Here is a 20604-nt window from a genome sequence, read left to right as displayed (position 1 = left end):
AAACTTAGCGAGTTTTCTTGCCGTTTCAGATTGGCAAGTACTAGAGAATTGATAGTCAGTCATAACCAATTGAGTTCCCTATTCATCCTGCCCATTTCTACGTCTCATTTGGATCTGTCTCATAATAATTTCGAGGAAATACCTCCGAAACTCTGGCCCTCGATGAATTCTCTGCTCAGTTTGGATTTGAGTTCTAACAGATTAGGAAATAGCTTGGTATCGGGAAGTTTTAAGAATCTGCTGACTCTACAGAGATTGTATTTGAACTATAATCAAATGACTGAACCACCATGGGCTTCCATTAGCGAACTGACTTCTCTTCAGTATCTTTATATGAAGGTACAGTACTATTAATAATTTTGAGGTTCTTAACGTTCGGTGACTGATGATTTCATATATTCGTATCTTCTAATTTAATTTATTTCTAGGGTAACAATTTAACGAAACTAGCAAAGAATGCTTTTGGTAAAATGCCTGTTATGTTCGAGCTCGACCTTTCTTATAACAACATTAACAATATAACAGTGAAAGCTTTCGAGGGATTACTGCAGTTACTGAATTTGAAACTCAACAACAACAACTTAACATTCATCCCCAACGGGGCATTTCAAGGTAAATAGCATAAGAAATTTTGATATGATATATAATAGTTTTTAGATTTGATAGATGGCCTTTTGTTAAATGAATAATTAAGTGAAGTAATTTTATTTATTAGATTCATTTACCTATTAGAAAGCAAATATATTTAAAAAAATTAAATATTATTATTATAAACAAACATACAATTAATTTATATGTAATTGATACATTTTTCGTTCGAATCCTGCAGGGCATGGCGCTACTTATTGTATAGATGTTAGTTAGCTTAGTGGTTGTTTTTAATATTTATTTTTCCTTGTTATATATCTTCTTATGATACAATTTTAGTTGATTTACTTCTTTTATTAATACTAAATTGTAATACTTTTCGGCAATCTCCTCTCTTCATTACCTTGTTTGTTTTAAAGACTAGATATTAATTTATTTTATAAAATTACTGTACCAAACCACATACTCTTCAATCTAGTCGAATAAAAACTAAGAAACAAGTGTGCACGATTCTAATGTTTTTCGTTTTACGATCACAATTGTTATTATCTATGAACGTACAGAGATATAATTTACTTATTCTAATAAATACATTAAATCATTATACATATTATAAACAACACGTATTTTTGTTTCAATATTGTTGAATTTCAATGAGAACACTATGATCCATACATAAGTTTTCTAATGGTTTTGAAACATCAAATATGGTGGGAAGATTATGGAAGACCATGCTTGTGCTGGATGGTTTTTGCATTTCGAAAGGAAGAAAATATTAAGAAAAGCCAACAAATTAAGGAGGACTCGAGGACGAGAAGGAGAAAAAAGTTCACTTTCTAATAGGCATATCTGCTAAATTCTTTCCTCGACTTCTCAAATAGAACCAAACAAAATTTTTGATGAATTAGAAGTTTTTGACTAAAATTATTATAAATGATGCAAATTGGTATTACCAGTATGCTATCATCATAAAGCAAAAGTTAAGCCAGTGGAAGATTCTCAACTACCTTGTAACAAAAAGTGGGAGGTCGAAATCGGATGTCGGAAATTTATTTGAATAGAACACAGAACCACAGAACTGCTATTTTTTAACTCAGGGGTGGTTTGTCGTTTTATAGTGTCAACATTTGCCAAACCTAGACCTGTGCGTTTATTTCCTTTTTGCAAAAATGGAGAAAACAAGAATCTAAAAGGGAAGAAATTTAACACGGTGGTGGTCATGGAGCACATCTAATTCAAGAATAGATTCTATTCCAATTTTTGGATGTATTAGGTTGTTAGTGTTGTTGCATGTATTCTGATAACATTTTATTTTAAAACGGCATTTATTATCATTCTAAACTTAGAATGAAGAAGCACTAAACAATGTAATCCCCGGTCACCAATTTGGATTCCAAGAGAATGGAGATTCCAACATAGAGTGTATTACTTTGCTGCCTTTTTGGACATAAGTCAAGACATTGACTCAGTCCGGCATGATGGATTGGCTACAAACTTAAAAAACGCTTCCACATACATATCACTACATACTCTTATCCTACATCAAGTGAACGAGCTTTGCGCGAAATACGCTGTGATTCGATTATACCTGTTTTAGACTGTGGGTCTTTCATGTAGTGAGGACACAATGACTGCGGCCTTCGCTGACGACACTGACTTAACCGTGGGGAATAAGGGCAAACAATCCAAGTCCGGTACTGAGAATAGGAACATGTCTGTCCGTAAAATTATATAACAAAAATATCCTATAGAGAGACATGAAAAATGCTTGGGCCTTTACTTAGATCGTAGATTAACTTGCCAGATGCACGTCCGGATCAAGCGTATATACCATTTAAGCAATGAGAGGAAAATGATACGGCATATGGAACGTAAGCAACAGCAATAATGATATAATAGAAATATTACAATTTGGAATATGAATTAAGGAACTTGCTCAATATTCCTCAAAGTATGAGCAATAGGTACATGTATCTAGACCTGAATTTGAGAATGGTGAAGCAGGAAATAAGTCAGCGTATCATAAAATATCAGAGGACAGACATATATTAATCAAAATATTTTGCGATATTAATAGCGATCCAGTTTCGCTTTTGTTCAGCATATTGAAACTATGTTCTAGTCAAGCCATGCTGAACCAATCTGAACAAGTAGTAATCTCTGGTGACTATGCTGGATATGGCAGAGCTTCTTAATCGAGTTCCTTATCCCTTATATTCTTACAATATGTGAGCTTTTTCATGCAAGAAGATGACTTTGTGTTATGATTTTAGTAGTAGAAAGTAGAAATTCACTACGCCTTGTTTATTCTACCCTATATAGATCAAGACCTTATGGCCATTAATATTCCACTTCGATATCAATGTGGATGTCTCTCCTATACCAATCCACTATCATTCATTGCCGGTCATAATATGCTACAGAAAACATTCATATCTGGCAAACAATGAAACCTCGAAGTTCCGAATCTCTTCAGTAAATTTGTGATTTTCCTTCATTTTGAATCTTTTCCATCGCATATAAGCGTTTGGAAGCAATTGGTACATCAACTGCTAAATTAACTGAAAGCTCTTGGAAAGTTTGAACTGGGTTTTCGTCCAATAAGTTTTGCAGTTTCTTGTCTTTTTTGGGTCTTCTTTCTTTGTAATCCAAGTGAAATCCACTTGAAACTAAAATCGACAATTGGGATATGATGAATCAGCATCGCATCATGTTTCTAAAATTATTTGATAGGCTTCGGCTGTAGAGTTCTTCTTTGAGCATTTCATGATTCTGAATAGATGAATTGCACAGCATTTCTAATTTGTTATTTCATCAGTGACTGAATCTGGAATATGATTGTTGAAGTAATGTGCATTGGCATCATCGCAGAAAACGTTTATTCAGGGAAGTAGCATCGATAACTCTTTACAAATTTTTGTGTGTTCATTGTTTGCCTGATGAGGAACAATTCTTCAAGGCGATTTGCAGTTACTTGTTACATATACTTAATTTTCCGGAGGACCTTGTTGTGATGAAGCAAATCAGAGAAACAAAAGCACTGAAAAGCAACCAAGAAAGTTTAAAAAAAACTACATTTTTAAGAAGTCACCGAACAGTTAGATACAAATATATTCTAAATAATTTAAAATATAAGTACAATAATCATTAATTACTTTCATCCATATACTGTTAAGGTTAGAGGTGAATAATTCTATAGATATTCTAAATAATTTAAAATATTTTTTTCTAAATTAATTAAATAATTTAAGTACAATAATCATTAATTACTTTCATCCATATACTGTTAAGGTTAGAGGTGAATAATTCTATAGATAAGAGTTACTCGCTAGCATATAGTCTTAATTTTTTTCTGGTATGATAAATTGATCCTCTTTATTTTTGAATTTCTTCACAATGGTTACTAATTAGGTAAATCTCTTAATCCCTGACAAATGAGTTAATTATTTTTTGAATGAACCAGTGGAAGGTGCTGCATTAAAAAGACAATACTAATTATTTAATTTATCATTCGAAAGCGGAAATTTTCTTGGGATGACGCTGTTTAATGCGGATTTATAGTTTTTAATTAATTATCAAACAGCCAATTTAAAACAGTAGTCAGAACCGTTAAGCCTGATCGCCAGATCGATGTGTAAAGGGATACGGCTGGATAAAAGGGAATTTATTTGATTTTCAGGTCTGGTCGCACTTTCGGATCTGGATTTATCCTGGAATAGATTAGTGAAGCTGGATAACAAGACGAATGGAGTGTTTGAAGATTGCTTGTCGCTGCAAAGGGTAAGATTTAACCTTTTTTTGTTCATTTGGGTGCTCTTTGTAGTTCTTTATAGTCATATGCTTTAATGAATTTGCCTTATGACCTTTTAAATATATTAGGGAATGTATTTAAACTGATTTATATTTAGAAATGTTATATTTCTAATTTTATTCGATATAAATATTTAATAGAAAATTATGGTAAATTGTGAAGCATTTCAAAGAAACAGAAAACTAAATGAATATAAAATGTTAATTAATTGAATTAGTTTTTAAAAAAAATTCTATATAATTAGAGTTTATACTCTTCAATATATAAAAAGTACTTGGACGTATTATTACCTTCAATATTAATAATGACATCATCAAGAGCGGGAAAAGCATTAGCCATTTTCTAGTTATTTCTGTTTTTGTGTTTATTATTATCGGTTTATGCTAATATTGCGAGATTTTTAACAATATCTAGAGTTTTAATCATTTTAATAATTATTATAACACATCCTCGACAACATCCATTTTTTAAATAGAAATTTGAATTTCTATGTCATCATTATCATATTGTGATTTCGATACTTAGTTATATTTAACATAATACATTTTTATATTGATAATTATATTGAGTTACTTTGTTCAGAATTGTTAAATCTGTACTAGATATGATAATAGTATAACAAAATGGAACAGATAAATGCTAAGAAGAGGAGGATATAATGGTAAATTGTTTCATTACATATTTCTTCAGAGAATTTGATAAACCTAATTATAGGAAGAGGTACACTCCTAGATGGACCCAGACTAATTTTTTTACGCTCATTGTTCACTTTAACTACTTGACAACTTCAAGAAGAGAGAAGAACTTTTCTTTAATTCATTTTTTTCAGTTTTTGTTTCAGTTAATTTGCCTTTAGCAATGCCTTCTATCACTTTTTATTCCAAAGCTAACATTTTTGTCTTATTAATATATTTATATAATATTGTTGTATTTATTTTTAATTCAACAAACTGTATTTAGGATCTTTGTTCTAGTTTATATTTAGGGCTCAGTTCCAACAATATTAGTCAAGCTGATCTCTGCTAAAACTTAACTTGCTGAGCAGACATTATCTAAGATATTTGTCACTTTACGTCATGTTAATTTTCGAAAACTTCACATTTGTATTATATAAATTATTTATCATGCATTGATATGGTTGATGATTCTGTGCACCATATATCTGCACATTTTGTAGCTTAATCATTAGTTAACCTTCCATGATATTAATAATTGTGAGAACTTCCAAAATTGACAGCGACAATTTTCCCAACATGGCACCTATACTGCAAAATTTAAGCGCTCTTATTTGGGAACTCTATGAATTTGTTTCTTTCTTTTATATTTTATGAATATGGTGTTAAGTAACTGTGTTTTAATGAATTATAACTTGTGTTTTAATTAATCTAATATGATTTATTAATAAATTTGAATCGATGAGATTGCGATATTAATATTCATTTTATTTTCTTAAAGATGCAAAACAACTCGCAAATTAAATTTTAAAAATGAATAATTAAAATTTAATTATTGGTATAAAAAATATCTAAAAATAGCTTATTATTTAAAAATAAGTAAAAAGTATTTGTTAGCAATCACGGTATAATTAATGTTTAATGTTCGTTGAAAATAATTTAAATAAATATGATAAAAGTTTTTGTTCGGCTCCAAATTCTAATTATTCAATCGTTATGTATTTTCCTTTTACGAAACGGCCACCCTGACTGTCTCCAAAAAAACAGCTGCCGTTAGCACGTATATTTTCCATCCCTTACATAAATTTTCCCAAATACAATGCAAGGGGTCACCCTTAGGTTTTTCTCTCGTTTTGAATAACATGCGAAATTTATAAATCAAGTGAGCATAGCATTTTGATTGTGCGCTAATGTGCTGAGTAAAATCTTTCATCCTACAAGGGGAGTTTAGAAAGTATATGGCGGGGACTTCTGTTCATTTATTTTTAAAAGGCGTGCCGTTTCAATGTTTTTAATACTACTCCGACATACATATGTTGATGTCTAACCTCTAACGTAATATTAAGAAATGTATTTTAATTACATTAATTTTGCTACTAACAGATGGTTCTACTGTGTATGGACTCGTATCGGGTACATTTGTAACCAACTTATTGTTGAAGCTTAACTGAATGAATCATATTGAAATCATTTCGTCGAAGTGTGAACAATTTTTTTTGTACATTGAAAATATCTAAATTTGTATCCAGTAAATCGTATTTTCTATTTTACTGTTTCGCATTTTTTTTTCAATTTGAGGAAAAATGTGGCCGAAGGTCATCGAATCAGAAAACTGGTTTCGACATTTTAAAATGGTGATTTTGACATCAAAAACAAGAACGTTCAGGACAAGCAAGAAAAATTGAAGACGACGATTAGAAGCCAATACTTGATGAAACCATCTATGGTGATCCCTATGGATTACAATTTATGCATTTGAGTCGAACATTGAGCGAAAAATAGCTGAAATACGAATACAGAAGACTCAAAAATGTTATTCTTCAACATAACAATGCTCGACTACATATTATAACAACTGTGAAAATAAATTTGGAGTAATTAAAATCGGAAATGCTACCTTCCCAAGATATTCTCCAGACCTTGCTCCTTCTGATTACTACTTGTTTTTACATATGAGTCGTGACTTGTCCGAGTTTCTTATGAGGATACAAGAAAATGGGTTGATTTGTGGATAGCCTCAGAAGATACATTATTCTTTCGAGATGGAATGCTTAAATTACCTGAAAAATATCGATGAATAATACTTTGAATAGAATATATTATACCGACTTTTACAATAAAGCTTCAAATAAAAAAATATTTGAAAGCTTATTTATAGGACTATAATATTGAGAAAATTTGATTAACAAAATTGTGGAGGGAATGGTTCCAACATCTTTGTAAGCATCATGTATTTTTTATGGCCAATATTAGAGAATTTACACGTGGAATGATTTTGATTCCAATAGGAAGGCTGAATCTCACATCAAATCACATCAGATGCGTAACAATGATAACTATTGCGTAACTGTTGAATTATATTTGGCATTTTCTTAGTTATTCTAATGGAATTCATTAGCCAGCGGATGCTTGGTAGATAGTGGACAATTTTTATAGGGATAAGGACTGGTTTAATATCCAGGATTATAATTAACAGTCGATTCTGTTCTGTCGATGCTGTTCGTAATTTTGACATACAAATATAAAAAAGTTGACAGACATACGAAGGTAGCTATTTATATTTATGGCCTTGGTAGTTTGTCAGGATATCTGAAGTTTTCATTGGAAACTTGGTGTTGTTGAACATTTAGATACTACAATTTCAGGCAATTCCTGTTCCTTGAAATATTCATCTCGATAAAGTGAATTCAATGAATGAATCATCCGAAGTCGGTGTTATGCCAAAAAAAAACATTGAGAGTTTACAGAGGTGAATCATATATGTTTGCCATAGAGTCTGGAACAAGACGGAAATCGTATATAGTCGGTATTTTAAGACGAACTAAATCCAATAAGATTTCTTCACGGAAGCTTCCTTTAGTCGCATCACCAGTCACGTAGTAAGTGGCATTAGACCAACGTGGGGTTTTTGCATGATAAACGACTATTTGTTTGCTAGAAGTCTTCGAATAAAAATTTGGAATATGCTGAAGAAGAAACAAATCAATCTCCATTACACTGCCAATGCTAACATATCAGCACAAACAATAGAATTTTTCACTTGCCAAGGTAGTATATTAATATATAATTCACTGTAAAGTCTTAACTCAGAACCAAATTATTTATGAAACGGGAAAAAAAACCGATTTATACTTTTGCATTAAAAACAAATTACTTGGTGAATGATTTTCGACACCCGAAGAAATCGTAGATATGTTCAAACAATTACTTTGGAGTTATCAACAGGAGTGGAGAAGATGCTACGGAAATTGTTTCTAACAAATGGAAAAGTGCATTGATTTTCATGGAGAATATTTAAAAAACTAGTGAATTCAATTTCGATTACCAATATGAATTTTTTTCGCAACCCTCGAAATGTGTTTTTAAGTTGGTTTAATAGAATGAAAATGTTAATTACCAAAATAATCATCGTTTTCGTTTAATTAATAGTGTCTTGTAACTAAAGCGTTTTAGTATATTTAACTAATAATGTAGCAAAATATCTGAAATTATATTTGGATAAAACAAAAAGCATTTAAAAATACGTATAGATTTAGTTTCAATAATCTTAAAAAAATGAATATAGGACTATATATAATACATAAACCATCATACAGATTAATTATTTAGTAAGTTATTTATATGTTATTTTTTCTGATCGAAGTTCTTAATTGAAGTTTAAATGAAGAAGTGTAATGCTATATTGTACCATGTATATTTTAACATTCTTACTACTATTATTGTAACATAATAAATTTAATTAATTTTTTGAGTATTCTTGATTAACGATGCCAAGAAATTGAACTGTTTCAACATATATGTTATATGTTGGTGAAGTTGCCATTTGTGCTGATTATTCCTATCGATATTTGTGGGAATTACTGTTTCTGGTCAAATAAGGTCTGTTAATAATTTCGTCTAACATTCTTTATTTATGAATCTCTGAATAATTATAATATGGGAAATGTGTAAAAAGGAATATGACATTATCAAGATTTATTACTATGAATAAAGTATATGTAAATTATATTTATAATTATATCCAATCTGAAGGATTAAATTTAATTGAAGCTGTATCACATTGTTGTAGTTTATGTTTGGTCATTAATAAAAAAATTTCGAACGTATATATATAGAAAAAAATACATAAAAATGTTTGGTAAAGATCGTGAAGGTTTACTATAAGAAACAGCCATAAATCAAATAAACTGTAAAAATACCCACATAATATTAAAGGCTGTATAAAAATATATGTTCTTTATGGCATAACATTTTATTGCCATACAAAAAAAAACAGAAACAAAACGAAATTGTTTATTATGTATTTAATGTTAAGATGATCCTGTTGTAATCATCATTTTAAATGAAACAGTTTTTGTAAGGATTAATTAAATATATTTTAATACTCCTATTTATCTTTAAAATAGAATATATTAGGAAAAAATATGTTTCCTATTTGTTTAGAAAGACTCATCTTGATTTTCAATATTTTTCAATATTATCATTGGGTGCTTGCATGTATCGTGATTTATTTTTTAACTTAAAAAGGCGTTTGTTGACAAAAACTGGTACAATATATATTATTAAAAATACTTTCATCATTTTCTACAACTTTTATCTATATGGCGATAATGTTTTGAAAGAACTTCAACATTTCGAAACGGTACTGCAGCCAAGTCATGGTGCATTAAAAATGAACACATGGTATCTATTGAGTATGTTGGGTGCGACAAAACTTCCTGATAGAGCTGCAACAGTGTATCTTTCACATCTTTTGAACCGTGTGATCGAGCATTGCCATACAAGAGAATGACTTTGTCTGCTACTCGCTATATCTGGTCTTTTTTCCAGCAACACATTGTTCTCGTACATTTTCTTCAATTGACGTCGGTAGATATCAGCAGTAACATTTCCATTCGGTTTTAGCAACTCGTAACACATTATTTGTAATCAAGATTTTATCCATTTAATCCAAAAAGGCTTGCATTTTATAGTTGCGTTCTTCCGGTTATAATATCTAAATTGTAATAATTGTTATATTTAAATACATATTACGTCTGGTTATGCGTAGATGATCCTAGAACAGTGGAGATTAAACAAAGAAACTAAACAAATGACATCATAAAAGGATAAAAGCCAATTAAAATGGAAATAGAGAAAACAATACAACAAGAAGGCAATGTCATATGTAGCTAAGCTGGCCATTGAAGATATTAACGTGACAACAAAGGCCTATGCGAGACTTAATTGGATAGGTATACATTCAACTGATTTTATGAGATATATTATAATATTTAAATTAATTTTGTTCGAATGTTTGAAAAGGCCACATCTATATTAAATTTTTATTTGCAATTAATTAATTTAAAAACTTATTTTTGAGTTTTTGAGGCTAGATTCATTTAATATTAAGATTTTTGTTATTTGGTATTTTTTATATTGAGCGTTATATTCCATATTAGCTGAACTTAATAATAACAAAATAAGAAATTGATTGGCGTTAAATATATTATTTATATCGATGCATGAGCCAGTGTATAAAAGAAGAAGAATTAGTAGACGGCGCTGTAATTTGTATCGATGCTGTTCAAAATTGTATAAAAGACCAGAGATGTAAATAAAGTCTCTCACTATCGGCCCGCCATGGTTAGTTCCCCTCCCCGATCTTAACCATAATGTCTTGGAATGCATTTTCCGTGCATGGTAAGAAGGAGGAACTTATCGCCGCATTGTTGACACACAATGTCGACATATTGCTGGTGGCACAGCCATCGCCGTTAAAAATAACATCAATCACATCCAACAGCCATCGCAGTCTTTTTCAAGTCTTGAACACACCTCCATAGCAATCGAGTCGAATAGCAGGTGAATTCAATTCACATCACTCTATCGAATGTATGGCAAGTATGGCACCACGTAATATTCATACTTCTAACGCGAAACAGCTTGGTCTACCGAATGACCTAGTCTCATGATAGATTCATACTTGGATGGTAAGTTCTTTCAAGTGAGTGCCGGTGACGCAGTCTCCTCTCAAAAACAATTTCCGCAGGAGTTTCGCAAGTTGCTCCACTAGCCCCAGCCCTATTCAACCTTTATATGGCTGATTTTACACTCCACTAACTTTCCCACACAGCATTTTATGCAGATAATACCGATTTTTTCAATAGCGTGTACAGTCCACTATTTACACTCCTCTACAGTAAAAGTAGACTCCCAATCCCACAGAAAGCGACTCTGTATAAAATACTAGTCCGTCCAGCCTGCCTCTACGGAGTACAGGTGTGGTAGAGGTATGTCTCTAAGAGACAACTTGTACTACTTCAAATGTTCCAACCCAAAAAAGTCCGCGCGTTGCTCAATGCCCCATGGGTTATTCGGGACGTCAACACTCACCTCGAATCAGGCATCCCATTTGTGAAGAATTTCACGAACATGCTCAGTGTAAGATTCTCCATAGGCGCTTTAGAACACGACAATACCTTGATTAAATCCCTACCTATCCACAAACCTCGGTAGTAAACCAACTACGACAATCCCAGTCGTAACCTAGGGTCTCCAATCAGCAAAAGACCATTTGGTTCTAGCTGGTCATCATGGAAAAAGAAAACAAAAAGAAATAAAGTCTCTCTTTTGTTTAAAAGTAAGAAGATGACTGTATGGAACAGATGGAATTAAGGTGTGGAGCACTAGAGCACTCAAGGATCAATGAAACACCAGAAATATGTGATCTTGAGTTATTGGTAGGATAGATGAAATATTGTAATCAGTAGAGTAATTAGTAATGTAGTAATTAAGAGTTTAGTAATGCAGCCGTGTATAATTTACAAGGATTAGCGGAGAAATAAAAAAAAATAGAAATATGGAAAGCAATAAAAGGATAAAGAGGATAAAAAGAAACATTGTAATCAATGGAGAAGAGTTTAGTAACTCAGCTGTTTATAATTTACAAGAATAAGTGAAGTATTAGAAAATTAGAAACAGGGGGTCCAACAGAATTACAGGCCCACTGAAGCACTAGTAAACTAGAAACATGGGTCTCTGACCTCTGTAACTCTTTACAGGTAGGATAAAAAAGCCATTGAAACCAGTGGAGAAGAGTTTTTAATTTGCAAGGACCAGAGAAGTACTGAAGACTACAAACATGAAGTCCAACAGAATTACAAGTAGGATAGGAAAGGCATTGAAACCAATGGAGAAGAGTTTAGTATTTAGAAGTATAAGAATTTTGATATAAATATCAACAAAACTGCAAGATAAAGCAACCGATGTTGTAATCGTATTTTTAAATGAAACAATGGACTAAACATCTATATGAAAATCAGAGGGTTTAATTACGGAAACAAGATACCAGCAATTAAATCAAGCATTGTTCAGGTAAACTATTTGAAGATCAAGTTACAGTTGGAGAGATCAGATTATGACTATTGTTTATTGACAAAGGGTAATAAATATTCTGTAATATTCAATGCTGATGCATTAATAAAATGATACGAAGAGGAAACAGTGGACTTAATGGAAAGTCTTTATGAAGTATAAAGGAAGTAGAATTTTTTCTTTTAATGGAAATAGAACAGACATCAAGTGTTTATTTCATCATTTAATGACTGCTCAAGGAAATATGGAAGATAGCAACACCGATTGAAATTAATATTAACATCAGCAAAAGTGGAGAAATAATTTAAAGGGTACTACATAGAAGATTAAAATGCAGTTTTATATACGTTTCGTTAGTTACAAGATCGTATCTAAACAGAACAATTTTATACACTAATCGAAGTCAACTTTAATATAGATGACAGTGAAGTAATAATTAAAGTTGTACTAAAAGTTATAGATAGATTAGAAAATATTTAGATAGATCAATAAAAGGCGCATGGAAAGTTCCAAAAAGAGTACTACAATACCTCAGTGGTACGAAGGACTGGACTGGTTGAAGGAGCAAGTTATGAAGACTGGGATGGTAACCAACTGGGAAAAGTTTTAATGGATTCAAACCAATTTTTAAAAGGAACCCAGTGGCATGGAATAAATTCATTTGAATTCAAATACACATTATGTTTGGCAGCCCAAGAACAAACTAAATAATTAGTATTAAAAGTGGACAGTGTTTTGGCGATTATTTTTATGATTGTTCAAAAAGAGAATTATGTCTAGAGAAGAAAATTGATAACAATCAAACGTAAGAACGTTTGTTTATCACACAATTGTGCAGACTTAATGAATTGAATTATTAATTAAAGTTAAATTCTCACCATGTAGAAACAAAATAGTTCTAAGTTTAAAAAAATTTGTATATAGAATGTAATAGTTTTCTTCTGACAATTTAAATGTATTTTTTATTTATAATGTTAATTAGGTTAAGTCGTTAGGTACATTTAAATTGAGATGGGGTGTTAAATATATGATTTAGAGTGATACAAGAGCCAGTGTAGAAGGTAAGAAGAATAATTAGTAAAGGACTTTGTATCGAGGCTGTTCAAAATGGTATAAAAGACCAGAGATGAAAATAAAGTCTCTCTTTTGTTCCAAAGCCATAAGTGCTGTTATTAATTAAGTCCCGTCTCGATACATAAGTGATTCGTAATATTTGAGCTATAGCAGTTAATTAGCATCTAATTAAAAATATATTTAAAATATTCATATCATGTCTTCATTTAGACGTCGATGCTAATGATCTTATTTTTAGTCCCTTCTACTTTTTTTATTTTAAAATTATGTGGATATGATTTTATGTAAAAATATAAATTATCAAATAAATATGTAATATAAATATAAATGTTTTAAAGAGCGGTTTTTATCGGAAGCTGCACAGCTATGGAAGCTCATTATTTGTTATTAAGACACTATATAACATGTCATAAATAAAATAAAATATTAACAAACGATATTGTTTCACATAATTTAATGTTATGTAAGAGAAAAACATAGTTTTTTTACTATCCAAATTGGTATAGCCCTAACAAATTTATTATATTTCACATTCCGTGCCTTTTTGTTGGCCAAATTTGCTTGTCTTAAAAACCAGACAGGCGTTTACAGATAGCCATCGTGTTGATTAATGAACTTCCTTGTCATCCTTCCGAAAGCGTAGATCGGATTGTTCTCGTATAGTTGAATGATGAAGACGTAATCGCCACAAAAGACACTTTCAGCTACTAATATATTTAAATGGATTCATTATAACAATAGAACGATATCTTTTATAGAAAACATATCATAATGAAATATATAACCTTTTTTTTTCTTTCAGTTGAACCTTAGCCATAATAGGGTAACTTTTATCACTAGGAAGATGTTCCCCAGTAATCCTTATTATCCTTACAAACTTAAGGAGATCGATTTATCCTATAATTCGATACCGGTCATCACTTATGACCTTATCTTTGGTACTGGGAGGGTAGAAGTTCTGAATATGAGTCATAATGCCATAGCTGACATTAGGAAAGGTAATAAAACATGTTAATAGATAGATAGATAACATAGATAATATTTGTTATTGTATGGTTTCGATAAGTAATAAATATCAAAATTCTTTTAAGCACTTGATTGGGTATTTATTGAGAAAAAATATTAAGCGATATCCAATTAAAATGTCTTCTAATAACATTTATTATATTAAAAAAAATTTCGTGTTAGTGTATCAGCCAGGCTTAAGGAAAGATTATTGAATTTCTCATTGTGTCTCTATTATGTTCCATAGAAATAAGCCAAATTTAAAACAATAAACCATTGTATTGTCAGAATTCTAAATTGTTTGTTGTATTTGTTATAATCTGTGGATGCATCTCTTCAGCGTCACGCGCTTCTCTGCTAATCTCCTCTGATAATTTTATGCTATGCTGTCTTATCTGTAGAAAATGATGGAAAGTTCAATCACCTAATATGTCCCATAATATTTGTTATTTCAACCGTTTTGAAGCAAATAATTTAATAGCGAGGGTATGACGGAGCATGAATCCAATTAAATATTTTTCTCTGCATGTCGTTTCCCTTATTCTAATGACTAATGATCATATATTGTTCTGTACACATTTTCCTTCTCAATATCCAAAATCTTCTATAGCATCTTTAAGCATTGGTTTTTGTCTTTTATATTTTTAATAACACGTTTTCAAAAACAGATTCTTTATTTTTGTATTTAGGCATTGGAACTATTCTGTCATTTTATTTCCGTTTCATTACCTTTAGGAAAAATTAATCCAATGTGAAGATTTAAGACTTCAAGAAAATGCTATTTCGTATTGACTAAAATTTTAAATAGAGGTCATTCTATCTCATCGTTCTTTATTTTGTTTGCTGAATTTTTATGAATATGAGTAATATGTTCTTTCGACGATTGTCGTTACTGTTATAACTGGACCGACACAGAAGGTTGCATTTTTCTTGAAGCATTTTTGCTTTTTGTCGCAATATTCTCTAAACATTAACGTACACTTGGAAATTACGCTTATGTCTAGTGAAAGAGTATTTTAATAATAATTTAATTAATCATAACGCATACATAATAAACAAACATTTGTTATTAAATAAAATGCGGTAATAAATTTTACAATATTTTCAGGTGTTATTGGTAATTTAACCAGCTTAAGAACGTTGGATCTATCCTACAATAAATTACATGATCTCACTAGCGAGCCAGATATTTTCAAGATGCCACGAAACTTATCCAGACTGTATTTGGCAATGAACGAGCTACTCGAAATACCTTGGTCAAACTTGAAGAATACCTCTCACTTGGATTATTTGGATATTAGCCATAATAAGATTCAGAAGATCGAGGCTGAAATGACAGAGCTAATTATAAAGGGTTCCAAAATTAATTTTGAAGGTACCGGTAATCGATATGGGAGATCTGTTTCTCTATTTGTTGGTTTTAGGTAATCCATTATATTGCGATTGTTTCTTGCGACCGTTGCTACGTCATTTCCGAAGTCAATTAATGCTGGACCCAGTTTTTAAGACCATAAGCTGCGTATCACCGCCTTATTTAGATTCTAAAGTCTTTTACCAGGTGGCTGAGGAACAGTTGACTTGTCCGTCGAATGTCAATACCACGAAGCTCATGGATAAATTGGATGGTGATTTCAATGTTCTCTCGGATTTGAAGTTCCGAGGACTTAGTTTGTAAGTATGGCAAAATATATTTCTTTTATTATTTTTCGGTGTATTTTTCATTATAATGTAGCTTAGTTCTATATAGACTACCTTTGCGAGAGTGTCTATATGTCTGCTCATACGCCATGTGTTGGCGCTATGTTCGCCAAGGTCCGAGGTGGTCCCATTGGAACAAAGTCAGAATTTGATGGGGAAGGAGGGAAATTGAGGGAAAACCTCATATTTTAAAGACACAAAGTTTTCACATATTTTTTTAATCTAAAATAATCAGATATTTGCGTATAATGTTACTCAACTTATGTAACGAAAAATCAGAAGTAGTTCAATTTAAAAGTTATTCAGATTGCTTTTTAAGCATTAACCATATCATATGAGAAGCCGTAGAAACACTGAAGGTCACTGTTTCTATGGTGTAACGGTTAGAATGTTAAGTCCATTCAATACCCAACGGGGGCAGCAACTTTTCTCTTCTAGTTTGGTTGGAAAATTTGTCAACTCACCTAGACCATACAGGCTGCTTTTTTACTTGGCCTACCCATTGTAATACTGAATAAAATAACTGCAGATTTGTTGAGTAAATATCTAACATGTATATGTCACAAAATTATATTATAATTTTTGTATTATTTGGACTCGGCACCGACTTCAAACTGATCAGTTGGTAGTAGTTAATATATATATATATATATATATATATATATATATATATATATATATATATATATATATATATTTTTTTTTTTTTAATTTATTTGTTATTATAACGACTATTGTATACACATTTTATTTTAAAACGTTTTTTTTGTGTTAAAAATTTAAGTTTGATTATTTTTTACTTTTTAGTAAGTTTATTATTATTTTTTTGAACTCGGTTTTATTTTTTTCAGAAATATTTTGTGTAAATATATGGTCTTACGTTTTGTTTGTAATATGATTTCAAATAACAATGTGTATTAATATAGCAGCATTTAGGAACTCTGTTTTCAATATTATTTATTAATAATATTATGTAAGAACTTTGACTGATAAATATTAAATAAATTTTGACTGCAATTATGTTATTTTGGCAACTATTAGTTCTTTTTTCGATTGACTTTTTAGATTGTTTAAGACTCTCGGTGTTTGTCCAAGTTTTTTGAATGAAAATTGTTTCACTGAAGTTTCAACGAGTTGTAGTCATAAAATATTCTTGATTAACGAAAAATAAAACTATTATTTTATTTAAAAAGGGCAGTATTGTATTCTTTACAGCGTACTCTATTTCTTTTAATCTTATGAATCAAATCAAATATATAAAATATAAAAATAATATTACTATTTTTCAAAATTAAACTGTTTTTTGTATCATCATTCCATTCCTTTTTTTTACCACTTGCCAATTTAAATCTATTTAAAATGAACTATATACAGCACAGAAATCTCCGTTCTTTTTGTTTCAAAATTAATATGGGAATGAATTCGTACGCCTACGTCTGTCATTACGAACAGAAAAACAGTCGATTTTTTTGAGTTCGACTCTTTTGCGACTAACAACTATTTCGACTGTTTTCAGTCGATAGTACCCAACGCTAGTTTTTATTATAAAAATCGTTTTGGCCTCAGATAATGTTAGTCTCCTATTTTTCAGATTGTTTCCCATGATCTTGATGTATGTCTTTTTTGGAACTCGAAACGGTTGATCGTTACGTAACTTTGTGAGGAATTCGTTCACTTTTCATTCATAATACATCTTCAATTCATTCCAATCTGTGTCTCTTAGGTATTTTCATATGAATCGCATTTTGGTAATATATTTTTCAATAATATCTCGTAGAAAAACATGTATAATATGCCTTAAACATCGCATTTCAAGATTTCAAATCTCGGAGCCATAGGGAGCGATTGACAAAACAAGCGTTTAAAGGAAACATATTCTAGTCTTAAGTTAATTTCGTTCCTTCCACACGCACCATCTTAGAGAAGAAAAAGCTCCTGTAGCTTGGCTGATTCGGCTTAGTTGCAGATGCTACTAAATGAGCGACACTAAATAATACATATAGGCGATTGAATAATTGAAATTTTTGAAATATTTTAAATTATTTTATTGAATGAATAAACAATGGCTTCATTGGCACTTGGTCCAATAACGTTTCTTAGTTTAGCACCAAAAATAACATGTGGTGGATGCATTTGTATTTTGTCAATTCTTGAATATTCCTTGCATTCTTTAAACTTTGTGTGGCAATTTTGATGACAAACCCCCCAGCCATAATAATAAAATTATTCCATTACCAATATTGGTATGGGTAAGTAAATGGTAAAAGGGCGGTAAATTCAAATATTTGGTAAATTTTGAGATATAATTTTATTACTTTACATTAACTTTCCTTTTTTTTTAATTGACATCAAAACTAGATATTTATCATCATAAATTTAAGCTCCCTTCCTTTTCTAGATAATTTCTATGAGTATATATAACATACTGCTATGTTTTCGAATATATTTTCAAAACACCTTCTGTTGTTCACCCTTGAGACTCCTATTAGAATATTTTGTTTGCAATAGCCGCTTCTTTTAATGTTGGAAAAGTTGTTCCTATACTATAAAAATAATTCATTGGATTCTTTGATCTGTAAATATATACTAATACATTTTAATCAATCATTCACCTGAATCTAATTTTGCATTGATCAACCTATACTGGAAGTCTTCGTCTGAGTATTCGTTCATTATATCTACTGCTTTTTTATTTTAAAATATATTTGATCTTGATGAAGAGATAATAATTATATGGTGTCAATTCAGGCCAATAAGGTCAATGATATCTGATATGGTATTGTGGATGATATATGTGATTGCTTTTTTGTCTCATCACGTATTACTTAATTACTATTACTTTTAAGAATTGCTAACTACAATGTTTCTTGTGGTATCACATGAACGCTAAATATCGTTAAATATATGTTGCAGGAAGAAAAGTAATTTGAAGGTAAAATGGAGAGTGCTGAAACAGGATGATATAGCGGACATGACTCTGTTCATCAGGGCAGTAAATAATTCCTTGAAGATCCCTTATCAAACTTCGTTGCCATATTATCAGAGAGTGCTGGAGCTGGATCTCGGGCCTCAGATTATGCAAGATAAAGACTTTGGCAAAAATCATCAGATATGCATACTAGCCAAAACCAGTACCAACAAAGTCAGAAGGTTTTATCCGGAACAGTGTAAATATTTGAGTGAAAATATTAATTCGTCGAATAAACTAGAAAACAATATTTTACTAATTTGGATTCCTTGTACTGTCATTATGTTTAATTATTTGTTTTGATATTGTTTTTTTGTAGATATGTATTATAATATTATATACAGATAATAATAAATTTTATACTATTGTTGGTTATTTGTTTTAATTATATCTTTAAAAACAATTTTCAATTCATAATTTATCTAAACTGTTATAACCTTCAATGCAGTTAATATGCTTTTTGCGGTTTTGGACCTGAGCAACCAAAAACTCTTTATAAAATAATTTGGGGTTGAATCCAAATCAGCGGGGTTTTATAAATTTGTCTACTTTTCTAAATATTCAATATATTCATTATTTTAATATTTTTGGCCATTAAAAATCATTTATTGAATTAAACAGTATAAATCAGAAATGAAATGAGGTTGAACTCCGTATTTTATACTTCTTGGGATTCTTCGTCCCAAAATCATTGGTACCACCGTTTGGAGCTCCAATCTTGTTGTGATCTTGTAATAAATCGGTGATTACGTACTTGTAATCAGGTAATTTGTTGTTATCGAAAAAGTTACCAATTAGTTAGAGTTAAGTACCAAATTTAAGAATTTTTTTTTTGAAAAAATATCGGCTAACTTACATATCGATTTTTCAGCCAAAAGTATCAATATTTTTTTGATCGATATTATCCCGAGTATAGAGGACACGTTTTGTTGTTCTGTTTCATCATGATTTTACGGCAACAACCCTTTGAAACGATGCCCATGTTATTGCTTTATCAACCGTTAAACATTTTTCAATTTTGCATCATCCATTAGTTTTCGAATATTAACGATCACAAATATTCCTTCTTTTTTTAACAAGGTTTAATGTGAAGAGGTAGTAAAAGGCGGTTCTGCAAGTAGGGACGTCGACCGTCGAGAAAAATATCGATATTTCGAATATAAAGAATTATATTAAACTGCATTTAAAATTAATATATTTTTTAAAAAGTCAATAAATTGATTTCGATACTTAAAATATACCGAAATATTTTTTTGCAACCAGGAAAAATATAAAAGTTTATAAAAGCTATATCGACATTTTTGAGATATGTATATAATTAATATAATACAATATATAATATATATTAGCATAATAAAATATCGATATTCTGTTAAAATTTAATAATCATTTAATTAAGTAAGTAGTGATATTTTAAATAAGTATTTAAA

The 20604-nt window shown here is 30.5% G+C and overlaps 1 protein-coding gene across 3 annotated transcripts in view; it reads left to right on the top strand.

The window, feature by feature from the left end:
- conv (insulin like growth factor binding protein acid labile subunit convoluted) overlaps positions 1 to 19544 on the top strand; it is a 65207-nt gene extending 45663 nt beyond the window's left edge. For all 3 annotated transcript variants that reach the window (XM_076403741.1, XM_076403739.1, XM_076403742.1), the window contains 7 exons: positions 30 to 339; positions 429 to 612; positions 4268 to 4368; positions 14306 to 14501; positions 15617 to 15883; positions 15933 to 16179; positions 19120 to 19544. In XM_076403741.1, the coding sequence (XP_076259856.1) occupies positions 30 to 339; positions 429 to 612; positions 4268 to 4368; positions 14306 to 14501; positions 15617 to 15883; positions 15933 to 16179; positions 19120 to 19477 (1663 nt within the window). In that variant the 3' untranslated portion in view covers positions 19478 to 19544. The remainder of the gene's footprint in view (positions 1 to 29; positions 340 to 428; positions 613 to 4267; positions 4369 to 14305; positions 14502 to 15616; positions 15884 to 15932; positions 16180 to 19119) is intronic.
- The last annotated feature ends 1060 nt before the right edge of the window (positions 19545 to 20604 follow it).

Source organism: Rhynchophorus ferrugineus, unplaced genomic scaffold (genome assembly GCF_030347505.1).
Source record: "Rhynchophorus ferrugineus isolate W39M unplaced genomic scaffold, kcgeb_rfMv2 rfM4, whole genome shotgun sequence".
Classification (NCBI taxonomy): Eukaryota; Metazoa; Arthropoda; class Insecta; order Coleoptera; family Curculionidae; genus Rhynchophorus; species Rhynchophorus ferrugineus.
The sequence above is the reverse complement of the archived record's forward strand: the minus strand, read 5'-3'. Positions and strand labels throughout refer to the sequence as shown.